General features: G+C 44.0%; 1 protein-coding gene across 6 annotated transcripts in view; it reads right to left on the bottom strand.

Moving 5' to 3' along the window:
- The window catches only part of LOC113029561 (protein NLRC3-like), a 39,501-nt gene extending 33,130 nt beyond the window's left edge, over positions 1-6,371 (bottom strand). For 5 of the 6 annotated variants that reach the window (XR_013911587.1, XR_013911588.1, XM_026180472.2 and 2 more), the window contains exons 1-2: positions 6,290-6,371; positions 5,493-5,626 (exon numbers count right to left, since the gene is read on the bottom strand). Coding sequence is in view for 4 of the 6 variants with exons in the window: in XM_026180472.2 (XP_026036257.1) it covers positions 5,493-5,611 (119 nt within the window). In the remaining 2 variants the exon portion in view is untranslated. The remainder of the gene's footprint in view (positions 1-5,492; positions 5,627-6,289) is intronic. The other variant, XM_026180473.2, reaches the window with a different exon arrangement.
- Between the last annotated feature and the right edge of the window lie 8,183 nt (positions 6,372-14,554).

Below are 14,554 nucleotides of genomic sequence, written 5' to 3'. Positions count from 1 at the left end.
CTCAGACATCGGTGCGTTGGTGGTTCTTTGTGTCCGGGGATGGGCGTCCGGGTACACACCGGCTCACTCCTTGGCGGCCGCTTATCGGGGCCTGGAGCCTGGGGCTCGCTCGGGCCACTTCGGAGGTGGGGTGCCCCCGGCCTCTCGGCCTGGCGCTCGGTCACTCAGGCACGGCTGGCTGCCGGCGGAGCTCACGGGCCCGTCACTGCAACCCCCCCTGGCTTCTGCTCCGCGGCTGCTGAGTGACCCCTCATCTGGGACTCTCCTCAGCTCTTTCTGGGACAGTGGCGCGGCTGCCCCTCTGTTGGTCTTCCTTGGTCTCTTGTGTTCTGGGGGCCTCTGGATGTCTGGAGTTTTGATCTCCTCCATACCTGCTTCATGCCCTGGAGGACGGGGCTGTGGCTCCCCACACCCTCTAGCAGATCATTACATGAAGGAACCTTTTAAAAAAACAAGCGCGTCCATGCTCACAGGTGTACACACGGGTGATCACACCCACAAACTACACCCTTTTTGGCTCCTACCTCAAAGCACACTGTGTTCTGTTGATCTTATGTGCTGCACAATAATGTTTAATATTTAGTATTTACTGTCATATTCCCATATATCATTGTGATGTTGTTTATTCTATTACTCTTGTTCTCTTCTGCTTGTTTTCTTTTTTCTTTCTCAGCAGGTGATCCAGGTGATTGATAGATGCATTTTTTTTTCTTTTTCTTTTTTTTTTCTGCCCGTTCTGTTGGTTTTTGTTTTTTGCCCTTCTCCCCCGTCCCTCTTCTCAGCTGTTTCTCTTTCCCTCTTTCTTTCTCCCCTTCTTTCCCCCAGTCAAGTCTGTCCCGTATTCAGCAAGTGAAAATAAAATAAACAATAAAAGGTGAATCAAATGGACCATTACGGCAAGGCTGGGATGGTCAATTTGGTAAAGTAAATCCGTTGGGCATCTTTCTTTACCTTTAGACAACAATTCTGATGGCAAAAGAGCCAAACGGGACAGGCAAAAAAAAAAGAAAAAAAAAAAAAGAATTGACTACTTTTTTATGTATAAATCATACTGGCATAAGGTTGAAGATTGTAAAATAGTGGTCAGAGATTTATCTGATCATTCACGTGTGTACCTAACCCTGCACCGTACTCGGACTAAACAACGGAAAAATACACTTTGGAGACTCAACACCAGTATTTTGAATGAGAAATCAGTACTAACACAAATCCAACAGGAATTTGTGCGTATATCTCCATTTTTTGGATGGGAAATTGCTTGGCTTACTACCGTTAGAGGGACACACAGCTGGCGAAATAATGTTTGAGAAGATTTCAGCTCTTTTTGAGGAAAATGGTCTGGATATGAAGCGTGTCTGTATACTTGTGACGGAGGAGGCTTCATCCATGGCAGGAAAAGTGAGTGGTCAGCGAAATATTTATTTTAATTTGAAAGGGAATTATCAAAATGTTTTTTTGTTATTATTATTATTATTTCAAATGTGCAAAAAATAGTTCAGTTATAGCTCCCTTTTTTTTAAATGGACCTTTTGGTGTGCATTTGTGATTTACAGGGGAAAAAGAATAAAAAAATTACTTGTTTTTCAGTACAGTTGTGTGGGTTTGAAATTGATCATGATCTGCTGCTTACTGGCTTCAAAAAAAAATATCTGGCCCAGATAAATTCCTCGGTTTGAAAATCTGGCCCAACTAACTTCGTAGTTGAATAGCCATGATATAGGCCAATATCCGTCCTTAATGTGGACTATAAATTATTTGCTTCAATATTATCTAAGAGACTGGAATCAATTATTCCGGAGCTGATAGACTTAGATCAGACAGGCTTTGTTTCAAATAGACAGACTCAAGATAACTTAAGGAGAACATTACAAGTGATGAACCACATAACATAGGAAATATTAGTGCAATGTTGATTAGCTTAGATGCCGAAAAGGCTTTTGACTTGGTGGGTTGGGAATATCTATTTAGGGTACTAGCAAGAGATGGCTTCATTAAATGCCTATGTTGGAGAGGCTGTGGCTCGCCCATGGCAAACCATTTCCATGTCTTCTGGGCCTGCCCAAGAATCCAGCCATATTGGGGGGAGGTGGCCATTGAGATAAACAAAATAATCAGGATAAAAATGGACTATTCATTTGTTACCTTGTATCTTGGCAAGATACCTAAGACACTTCCACATAAAGATAATTATTTATTGAAAATACTTTTGGCTAGCAGCAGAAAGGCCATAACCTGAAGATGGCTAAAGGCCAATCTTCCAACTCTGGCCCAGTGGCATGGGATAGTGAAAGAAATTTTTGGAATGGAGAGGCTTACGTTTGTCCTTAGACTGGAGCTGGAGAAATTCAAGAAGCTCTGGGAAAAATGGATTGTGTATACCCTTTGTACGGAATAATTATAAATGACTGTATTCTCATACTGTAAATAAATAAATAGAAAGTAAAAAAAAACAAACTTAAATACTGATCCGTATGTGTAGGTTTACGGTACATATCAGCTTTTAGATGTCCCCCATTACTGATGGAAATCTCACAGTCTAAGAAGGCTAACCTGACACTTTTCATATCCTCCCTGGTGAATTTGATGTGTCGGTCAACCCTGAAATGTGGTACGTCCTGAGATTTGATTTTCAGCCAGGTGTCATCCACAAATCTGAACCAATGGCTTGGTGGTGTTCCAGGGTGGGATAGCAAAGCCCTCTTTTCCACTTCTTCCATGTACAAGTTGGCCCCAACGTTATGCCCTTGTATATGGAATATGTGGAATTAAGACACAGTTCCAAAAGCAAACACACTTGGTCGATGCTGAGAGTGGTCCTGTTGCTGAGATTGGGGTCATCCAGTAATCTCTTACTAACTCCCTCCAACGCGGAAGTGAAGAAAGATGTAACGTCGTACGAGACCATGGTTTCATGTGCCTCCATGACATCTCTCACCTTCTCAACAAAATCCAAAGTGTTCTGGATGTGGTGCTCAGAGCTGCCCACCCACGGGTTGAGGATCGAAGCCAGAAAGCCATTGTTTCCTCTTAGAGATGTTATAGGTGACTAAGTTGATCATACAGACAATCGGGCTTAAAGGTATATGTATATATGTAGATATATATGTATCGTCGGTAAACCATACAAACTTGGTGTAGCTTCCCCTGCGTATAACCTGTGGTATGAGATCAATCAGTAGGATTGTCTTGTTCTAACTGCTTCAGACAGTCTATCACCCTCTTCCTGTAACCACTTCCTGGGTCTCGTTTCAGGGGCTCTTAAGTATTTTTGTCTCTGAGCAGTGACAACGTTTTCTCATGATAGTCTTGCTGGTTTACGCACACCGCATGGGTGTAATTAGTTGCTGATTGCATATTATTTTCAACATTTTCCATAGTTACCGACTCTGTCACGGTTCTGGGTCCGTTGGACCCAGTATTTTGAGTTTATTATATTTCGGTTTAATTCTGCTTCATGGATTGTTTTCTTATTCTCGTAGTGATGATGATTATTATTAGTTTCTTGTTTCTGTTTATCCGTGCTTAAGGATTTGTTCTCAGTTATATCTCACGTTTAGTTTAGTTCAGGTTCCATGTGTCATTCTGTCTGTCTGTCTCTCAGTGTAAAGTCTGCATGCTTGTTTAGTAATTCATGTTTCCTGGTTTATTGTGAAAGTCTTTGTCTTATGTTAGTGTGTGCAGCTTGGTTCCCCCCGTCTCGTTAACCCTGATCTCTCCCAGCTGTGTCTCCCTCCTGTTGCCCATTCGCTGATTACCACCCTGTGTATATTAGCCCTGTGTTTTCCTGTGCTCAGTGTCGCGTCGTACCCTCAGATCCTGCCTGTGTGTTCCAGTTAGTGTTTTCATGTTTGGTTTCTGATTTGTTGGTGCCAGCAATAAAGCTGTGGTTTTCAGTTATATTTCCGTCTGAGAGTTCTGCACTTGGATCCACATCTCCACCTGCCCGCACACAGAGCCCTGACAGACTCGGGTTTTTACAAATGTTCAGGATGTTGACAATTAATACAGGATAATACAGAGAGGCTTATGATGAAATTCACTTGTCAAATTCAGTCTGAACTTTCTGATTTGGACTTGAACAGCAGGATCAATGCCTTTTCTCTAAGCAGTGCCAGAAGAAAGTAAATGCTTTAGGTTGAACTTTTTTCGCTGCAGTTAAATTTTGATTAATATGTTCATATTGTAATTTACAGTATGAAATTCATATGTTCTGTTTTTGGAAGCCACTTTGCTTTTCTGTTTGACTAAATTCTACTTTCTTAGGACAGGCGTTTGCAACCCTAACGCTCGTGTGAATACATAAGTGCTTCTGCAGCCATGACAAAAAGGGTTTCAAATTTCCATCACTGCTAATAGCAGCTGCAGCCAGAAAATACCTTTGACCCCACAGAATCAATGATTGAACCTTTTTTTTTTTTCTTTTTTTTTTCACAAAACGACAAAAGATGATGTATGCACAGTGTTTGGGAGTAACGGAATGCATCAACCGGCGTTACGTATTTAGAATGCAAAATATGAGTAACTGTATTCCATTACAGTTACCATTTTAAAAGGTGCTATTCAGAATACAGTTCCTTTGTTGAAATAAATGGATTACACAGCGGTCTTTTCCTGTTTCATATGTTAGGCTATACCCTCTCTAGTTTTGGTAATTCCACACCAGTGGAAACCCAAACAAAACACACATTAAGAGGCTCTAATGCCCGTGTCTCAATCTAACAGCCCATGTCACCTCTAATTGCGGCCACATAATGATGTGAAGAAATATATTTTTTTAAATTATTATTCAAAAAATGATTTAATATGAAGGCAATAGCAGAGTGTTACAAGCATCGTCCTAAAGAATGTAGCCTGATGGGCAGTGTAGTCCGTGCTGCAGGGAGAATGGACTGCCATACCCGTTATGTGTCTGTGAGCGAGGGGGAGAAAAATCTTGTTTTTCCTCTGAAACAATAAGCTCTGTTGGAGCAGCCTTTCAACGCCTCTCTCTGTCTCTCGCTAGCAAAGTTGACCCAGACAACAAAGCAAAGCTAGTTTTCAGCTACGAGCCCGACAAGAACCCGACATATTAGCCAGAGGTCCCTTTACTATGGTTCGGAGCTGCGGACCTGTTTTATATACGCACGGAATAGTTTTCTATACTTTCTGTGAAGTGCAGCCTTACCTAATGTCCACCCTACTGTTACTCATTTATATTAAGATTTAAACATCTAGTTGGTATTGGTATGGCGACTAACCTTCAGTAATAGTAATAAATCACACAGCAATAGGACATTCATGTAGTTGTAAAAAGCATGATAATATATGAAATAATCCAAAGTATTCAGAATACGTTACAAAAGACATTTTGGGGCATGTAATCTGTAATCTGTAGTGGAATACATTTTTAAAGTAACCTTCCGAACACTGTGTACGCAGAGAGAGAGAGAGAGGGTGAGAGAGTGTGTGTGTGTGTGTGTGTGTGTGTGTGTGTGTGTATCAAAAACACTTACTTTGGTTCAGCACTGAAGTATGGAGATTCTTCTTTGGAACAATCACTCTTCACTGCAACATAGCTGCATCCTGGAAACTCTGCTGGTCCCTCCTCTTTCTTCACATCATTTCTTTTCATCTTCCCTGAGTCAGCCTGAGAGGGAAACCGACTGTGAGTGCCAAACAGAAAGTCTCTGATGCTAACAGGTGGGGCTCTGTGATTGGTCCACTTGAAGTGACTGAACCAATGAATAAAGAGCAGGGTTTGTTTATCTTCACCCAACAGCTGCCTGTCTCCTGTCCAATCACTGATGCAGGATTCCTCAGCCCACTGAGATCTTTGTGAATACAGAAACTGTCATCTGTTTCACTAAACAAGTTTTAGCCCCTCCCCTTTTTTAGAAAGCTTTCTTCTAATTGGCTGATCTCACAGAGGGGTTAAACACAAAGTGCACTGACGATATACGTCTGTCGCCTCTGCGTGACACTAAACATATGAAAGACTGTGAGTCTGTAAAGCAGTCTGATCTTTGAGCTCACAGGCAATCCTGGGTTTTCTTACTGATTACGTATAACACTGAGCTCCTTATTAGAAGCTCTGGACATGTTTGATATGAACAGAAAACAGGAGAAGAACAGATCCACAGAGACTCACAGTCAAGTTTGATGTTGGTGCCAGGAGCTGACGACATCACTGATAAAAATCTGCTGTTAAACATGAGCGAAGGAGGGGTGTGATATCGACGGGGTGGGTGTGTGTATGTGTGTGTGTGTGTGTGTGTGAGTGAAATAAAAAGAAAGCTGAGAAAACACTAACCTGCGTCCTCTAAGCTCATGTGGCAGCTCCCTTTATTTCCAGGAAGTGATTCAAACATGTGTTCAAACAGTTAGAGCATGGGGGAGGGGCCATCAACAGCAGGAGGAGGCGGAGGTAACCAGGCAGTGTTTGTATTAGTGGCACAGACAGACTCGACCATTCCTTCAAAGGCTGACGGTTATCAATAAAATGCAGACTTATTTTACTTACTTTTATTCACCCACTCGTATAACCAAACACCAACAAAGTACAAAACATGGGAATAAACACATTAAACCTCATCTTTATATAAATTAGTATAAACAATTTGTGATCATTTGCATAATGAATGCATATTTGTTTCATGAGTACCATCACCACAGGAGAAGAAGAATGGAAAGGCATTAAAGAAGAAAAAAAATAATAGAAAGTACACAAAAAAGATGTACACGCCCTGTACTACCATTGTTTTTGTCAATGGTGACCATTCATCCATAAATCTGTTTAGCAGTAATTTTTCCCATAATTCCCAATCTTCCCTCAACCTCTCCAACAAACAGCACCGAGCAGGGCAGAGATGATAGAGACACATAACAAAACGTACCTCAACGTTTATAAAATATATACACTTCACGCAACAAACACAGCAGTACTGTTCATCCAAAATACTTTACCTGTTCATCTGTTTAGAGGCAGTCACCCTCTACAAAGTAGGCAATAGAAAGAACATATATGTCTTTGTATTTTCCATCTTTTCTACAGATATTAAAAAGTTTGTACAGAGTGTCTGTACCTTTGCCAACTCTGCTCTGATGAAATTTCAGATTAATTTTTCAGATGTGACAGTGGGATTGTGAAAAAACCTTGGATATCAATGAAGCTCCGCCTCCTACAGTTTCCTGTACTTCAGGTTAGTCGAACAGAGCGCCTGTTGCTTGTTGAGGAGTCATCAAGATCAGGTATGTAAAGAAGAGTTTTTTTCATTGTCATCAGAGAGTTTTATGCTAACAGTCACAGTTAACATTTGAAAAGACAAATGTTCATTTACATTGAACTTGTTTTCATAATCTAGCTGAATAGATGTTCATTTTCATGGTTCAACTGTAGAACATGTCCTTTAGTGTTGGTGAAAGATGTTTGGGATGAAGATTTGAGGACATAACATTAAACTGAAGCTATAAAATCCTAACATGTGAAAAAGTATATATCATGTGTGTAAGAACACTTATCGAGACATTATACTTTGTAAGTATTTCAAAATCTGCCATGAAACTGTTGGAAAAACCACAAAAGTGTATTAAAAAAAAGTATTTATATAGTCTTTTTTTTTCTTGCCTGTTCCGTTTGGCTCTTTTGCATCAGAATTATTGTCTAAAGGCGAAGAAAGCTGCCCAACGGATTTACTTTACCAAATGGACCGTCCCAGCCTTGCTGTAATGGTCTATTTGATTCACCTTTTATTGTTTATTTTATTTTATTTTCACTTGTTAAATGCAGACTTGACTGGTGAAAAGAAAGGGAAGAAAGAAAGGGAAAGAAAAACAGCAGGTAAGAGGGACGGGGATAAAGTGCAAATAACAAAAAACAACAAAATAAGCAGACATAAAATACATATATCAATCACCTGGATCACCTGTTGAGAAAGAAAAAAGAGAAAGCAAGCAGAAGAAAAAAAAAGAGCAACATAATAAACAACATCACGATGATCTCTGGGAATGTAACAGTAAATATTAAATATTAAAGATTATTGTGCAGCACGTAAGATCGATTGCGCACAGTGTGCTTTGAGGTAGGAGCCAAAAAGGGTGTAGTTTGTGTGTGAGAGTCCCCGTGTGTACACCTGTGAGCATGGACGCGCTTGTATTTAAAAGGTTCCTTCATGTAATGATCTGCTAGGGGGTGTGGGGCACCACAGCCCCGTCCTCCAGGGCATGAAGCCGGTATGGAGGAGATCAAGACTCCAGACATCCAGAACACCTCAGACCCTCAGAACACAAGACACCAAGGAAGACCAACAGAGGGGCAGCCACGCCACTATCCCAGAAAGAGCTGAGGAGAGTCCCAGATGAGGGCTCACTTGGAGGGCCTGAGATGTCCCTAGAGAGGTGGCGTCTGATACCCAACCTGACATATAGACACAGACATATAGGCACACACAGATACAAACATCCATTCCCACCCTCATGCTCTCATATGCAATTACTCAACACTCACCCAACATGGAGACAGACATAAAGAGACACTGTACACACAATCACACTCCGCAAGCGTACTCTAAGCCCCAGGTCTACGTACCCTTGCCCCCCGGGGGGGGAACTGCACCTAGACCCAGGTGGTGTTACCCTTTTTCCTGGGGTGGAGAGAAGCAGACCCCGATCGGGCGGCCATCTCCTCCTCCTAGCCCCCCGCTCCAGCAGGCCGCAGAGAACGGGGGTGTGTGAAGACTCCAAACCTCCCTCAGCCCGCTCAAATGTAGTGTTGATGCATGTGTGTTCTAAGGTGCATTTAAAACCCAGGAGGGCTTGGAGCCACCTGCCAGAGAGCAGCAGGTAAGCGCATAGCCCCTCCTGATAGCCCTCGATGTCTACATGTATTTAAAATTGAGAGGTGGGCAATGACGCCAGGGGTCAGGTTGTAAACCCTGATGGTCTTTTGGATACCCTGCAGTGTGCCCACCCCCAAGATCCTATATGTATGTGTTATGAGAGTGTGAGTAATGTGAATGTCTAAGTTGTGAGATAAAATTGAGGCAGAGAAAGCCAAAAGGGGACAGAGGGGGGGATGCCTCTCCTGCACCCTGGTGACACACCTTTACCCCAAGGCCCTGCATGTGTGGGTGATTGTGGTGGAGCGGGAAGAGGGAGGCAGCTGGAGATGGGGAGGGAAGGGAGGGGCACAGAGCCCGGGACAGCCCACCCGACCCCACCACAGAAAAAACTGCACCCACCCCATCATCCACTCATCTTCCAGACTACACAGGACAATAGATGCCCGGGCTGAGATCTTCCTCCACCTCTCCTATATCTCCCGAAGAGAGGAGACCTCCTGCAACATGTAACAGCCTCCCCCACCAGTTGAAGAGTCCCCCAGGTGGCTAGATGCACAGATGTGAGAAAAAAGTATATTCCTTACTGTTGGGGGGAAGGGAGCGCCATGCATCGCAAAGACCAAAGTCGCTCATATACTGTTTGATTATATTTGTGGACTGCCAATTACGCTGAGTTCCTGCTGTATTGAGCCTATCCATTTCTTCATTAGTCGAAGGTTGAGGTCGCCTCCAAGAACAAGTGTGCCATCTAAGTGTTCAGAGAGTGCACTGAAAAAAACGTGAAAGAATGAGGGACCATCAACATCTGGACCATATACACTTGCAATACATAGCTTTTTTATCAAGTATAGATAGTTTAATGATTAAGAATCTGCCCTCTGGATCTATAACTGTATCGAGTACTGTGAAATTAATATTTTTATGTATTAAAATTGCTACTCCCCTTTGTCTAGAATTATAACAAGCTGAGAACACATTGGGAAACTCAGGTGTTTTAAGTTCATTCGAACCTCTAAGAGGTCTGTGGGTCTCTTGTAAAAGGACAACATCTGCCTGTAGTTTTTTGAGTTGGTTAAATATTTTTAACCTCTTTTCTCTGGAGCCAGCTCCATTTATATTCCATGTAATGAACCTCAGTGCACCCATAGATGTGTGTGTATAACTAGGGATGTACGCTTTGTGTGTCGCTTAGACAGGTGGAAAGAATACATCACTTGTTCATAAATAAAGAGAAGGAGAGAGAGAAAAAAATGTGTGGCGAGATGCTCCCTGAGTCTGACTACGAGTCTGACTAGAGTGACGGTGTAAATTCTGCTATGATATCACACTTAAGATGCGATTTGATACTGGTAAGTTAAACAGATGTTAATGCAAGTTAGTGTGAGTGGATAGGGAAAGGGTGTAGCGGATTCTTATCTGGTGTGAGGTTAATACAGCCACGGAGTGATGTTGGGGTCTCGGTGGAGCTGTCCGTCCACGTACAGCCGGTCCACAGCGATGACAGCGCGGGAGCCCTTCTGGATGAAGCCGCGTCGGATTGGGAAGAGGACCCTGCGTCGCTCCAGGATCTCTTTTGGGAACTAGTTGTTTACGCTGAAGTCCGTTCCTTTTAATTCCCTGCCACGACTTTTCACCTGTTCCTTTTGTTTGAAGTGGCTGAATTTGGCCACAATAGGACGTGGTCTCCCGGTCGCAGCCCGCATGGGGCCGATGCGATGTACCCTATCGAAGGCGATGTTCTTCACCATGTCCTCCGGCAGCTTTAGGTGGGTTTTGATGAAGCTTTTCACCGTGGTCTCCGTGTCTTCTCCAGCGGCTTCTGGAATACCAGAAAATACAAGATCATGCATGCCACAAGCTGGTAGATCAATAGCTGTCTCTTTTATTTATTTATTTTTTCTGTTTAGCTGGGTAACATTGTCTGTGAGACATTTCACCGACTCCCTTAGCGTGGCATTTTCAGCAGCGAGGGTTTCCACCTGCTGCTGGCTGAACTCCAGGGATTCTCACAAGGATTTAAATTCCTGGTGAAGAATTTCCACCAAGGACAGGCTTGCATCAAAACTGGACAATCGCTTGTCGATTTACTCCAGTATGTTGGCAATATCTTTGTCTGCTGGCGATGTTGTGCCGGGGGAATCTGCCGGGCGACATTTTTTCGACGACGGCGTCTCAGATTTGGCCAGGGAAGATGCACTCTGAGCCTTCTTCATTACGAGATCCTGGAAGCACTGATTGATGTCATCTTGGAGAGCCTCTAAACTCTCCCCGCTGTTCTCCAGGGTGTTGGAGATGATTTAGACAAGTATTGTAAGTTATAAGACAATTGATAAGTGTATTTGGTAATACTGAGGCTTAAAGGAATTTGTTCAATTCTAAACTACCATTCGCTTTAATTTTCCGCCAAAATCTCCGGCGTCTGACGTCAGTTACAACATGAGTCGCTTACCTTGTCCGTCACTTACCTCAGGATCTCACTCCCTTCCATTCCTAAATATGTGTGCGACTGAGAGTTTGGAAAAATGTGACTGAAATATGTGAATTGTTTTTCTGTATTTGTTTGTGACTGTATTGTGAAAAGATGGCGCCGGTGAGGTCGGCTGCCGTCACGACTGCTCCGACCACCTTTTCTTTGTTTTTGTTTTTCAAGTTAGTTTTCAGAGTTTTTAAATCGGCAAAATCATCACCATTGGGTACATTAGGTATGACAGTGACACTCTTGTTTCTATTGGTTTACAATGTACTTACAATTCGAAGTTTTTAACTCTGAATCCGAGCTGGCCGAGTGAGATCTTGAGGGAGAACAAAGGACAAGACGCGAAGTGGCGGCCGCGAGGGAAACGAGCCGGCGTCAGGAACAGGCTGAGAACTCGTGCACACCGCACACCTCTGCCTAGCATCCTGCTTGCCGTGTTACAGGACGCACTCGACGACGCAGACTGGGGCATGTTCAGGAACAGCTCCGATGATGACGTCAACGTGTTTACGGAAGCGGTTGTGGGATTCATCGGGAAACTAGCGGATGATACCGTGGAGACAAAGACTATCACAACGTTTCCCAACCAGAAGCCGTGGGTGGATAAAACCATCTGCGACGCTCTGAGAACCCGCACCGCTGCTTACAACACGGGACTCACGACGGGGGACATGGACCCGTACAAAACCGCATCATGGCCCCCCCACACCCTCTAGCAGATCATTACATGAAGGAACCTTTTAAAAAAAACAAAAAAACAAAAACAAGCGCGTCCATGCTCACAGGTGTACACATGGGTGATCACACCCACAAACTACACCCTTTTTGGCTCCTACCTCAAAGCACACTGTGTTCTGTTGATCTTATGTGCTGCACAATAATGTTTAACATTTAGTATTTACTGTCATATTCCCATATATCATTGTGATGTTGTTTATTCTATTACTCTTGTTCTCTTCTGCTTGTTTTCTTTTTTCTTTCTCAGCAGGCGATCCAGGTGATTGATATATGCATTTTTTTTTCTGCCCGTTCTGATGGTTTTTGTCTTTTGCCCTTCTCCCCTGTCCCTCTTTCCCTCTTTCTTTCTCCCCTTCTTTCCCCCAGTCAAGTCTGTCCCGTATTCAGTAAGTGAAAATAAAATAAACAATAAAAGGTGAATCAAATGGACCATTACGGCAAGGCTGGGATGGTCAGTTTGGTAAAGTAAATCTGTTGGGCATCTTTCTTTGCCTTTAGACAACAATTCTGATGGCAAAAGAGCCAAACGGGACAGGCAAAAAAAAAAAAACAAAAAAAAAAAACAGCGTCATATGATGTGCGGAAGGCGGTGAAAGAGGCGAAGCAGCGCTACGGGAGGAAACTAGAGTCACAACTCCAACAGAGTGACTCTAGGAGCCTGTGGCGGGGACTAAGGACAATAACGGACTATAAAGCACCAACAACCGGTATGACGAACGCGGCCGTGACTCTGGCAGACGAGCTGAACACTTTCTATGCTCGCTTCGAGGCTGCAGCTAAGGACTCCAACGATGCTAGTGCTAGCGGCGCTAACGGCTGCAGACAGGAAGATACTGCCAACACCGGAAACGTGCTCGTCATCTCCGAGCATGAAGTAAGGAAAGCCTTCAAGAGAGTGGAGGAGTCCAAACCGTCATCAAACAGCTCTACAGACACAAAAACGTGAAAATATAAACAACCAGACTATCAGCAGTGATTTAAGTACTTTAAGACCTGTGTGAAAATCATTTACAGTATATATCACAGAATTTAAGGCCTTTATAATCACAGAGCATACAGAGAAAAGTACTAAACTGAATCAATTTCAGCTTTTGTTTCTCATGATGTATATTGCATCAATAATTAAATTTCATTATCTGTATCTTTACCACACATGTGCCACACATCGGACTACAAACACGCACATTACCAACTCCGGAAGACGATCAAAGCAGCCAAACGTGAGTACAGGGACAGGGTGGAGCAACAGTTTGACAACCCTCGGAGTATGTGGCAGGGACTAAACACGATCACAGACTTTAGAGGGAAAACCAGCACACCGCAGACCACGGCCTCTCTGTGTGAGGATCTAAACGTATTCTACGTTAGATTCGACACAGCGAACACCATGAGACCGGACAGTGTGCGCACCGCGGATGACGTCAGTGCGCACACTGTGTCTGAGGAGGATGTGCGGAAGTGCTCCAGGAAGGTGAACGCACGCAAAGCTACTGGTCCGGACGGGATTCCCGGCCACGTCCTCAAGTCCTCAGGCTCAGCTGGCTGGAGTGTTCACACACATCTTCAACCTTTCCCTCTCTCTGTCTGTAGTCCCAGCCTGCTTCAAAATGGCCACCATCGTCCCTGTACCCAAATCCTCCACCATCTCCTCATTGAACGACTGGCAACCTGTAGCCCTGACCCCCATCGTAAGCAAATGCTTCGAGAAGCTGGTCAGGGACTTCATCTGCTCTGCACTACCCGACTCACTGGGCCCTCTACAGTTCGCATACCGCCACAACAGGTCCACTGATGATGCCATAGCCCTGACACTACATACTGCCCTGTCACACCTGGAGAAGAGAGACACGTATGTGAGAATGCTGTTTGTAGATTACAGCTCAGTATTCAATACCATCGTTCCCTCAAAGCTGGACAGGAAACTGCAGGATCTAGGACTGAGCAGCTCCCTCTGCAGCTGGATCCTTAGCTTCCTGTCTGACAGACGCCAGGTGGTCAGACTGGGCAGCATCACCTCATCCCCCATCACACTGAACACTGGTGCTCCACAGGGATGTGTACTGAGCCCTCTCCTGTACTCACTCTACACCTACGACTAGCCACTAACAACTCCAACATCATTGTGAAGTTTGCGGACGACACTACAGTGGTGGGTCTTATCACCAACGGTGATGAGACAGCTTACAGGGAGGAGGTCAGCGCCCTGACCCACTGGTGTCAAGACAACCATCTCACCCTCAACGTCGCAAAGACAAAGAAGTTGATAGTGGACTTCCGGAGGTGCAGAGAAGTACACACCCCCATCACCATCAACGGCGCTGCTGTGGAGAGAGTGAGCAGCTTCCGGTTCCTTGGTGTACATCTGGCTGAGGATCTTACGTGGTCAGTACACACAAACAAAACAGTGAAGAAGGCGCAGCAGCGCCTCTTCTTTCTCAGGAGACTGAAAAGATTCGGCATGAACCCCCGCATCCTCAGGACCTTCTATCACTGTGCCATTGAGAGCATCCTCACTGGATGCATC

The sequence above is a fragment of the Astatotilapia calliptera genome, chromosome 9 (assembly GCF_964374335.1).
Source record: "Astatotilapia calliptera chromosome 9, fAstCal68.1, whole genome shotgun sequence".
NCBI classification, from domain to species: domain Eukaryota; kingdom Metazoa; phylum Chordata; class Actinopteri; order Cichliformes; family Cichlidae; genus Astatotilapia; species Astatotilapia calliptera.
Note: the sequence above shows the minus strand (reverse complement) of the source record. Positions and strands in the feature narration are given on the sequence as shown.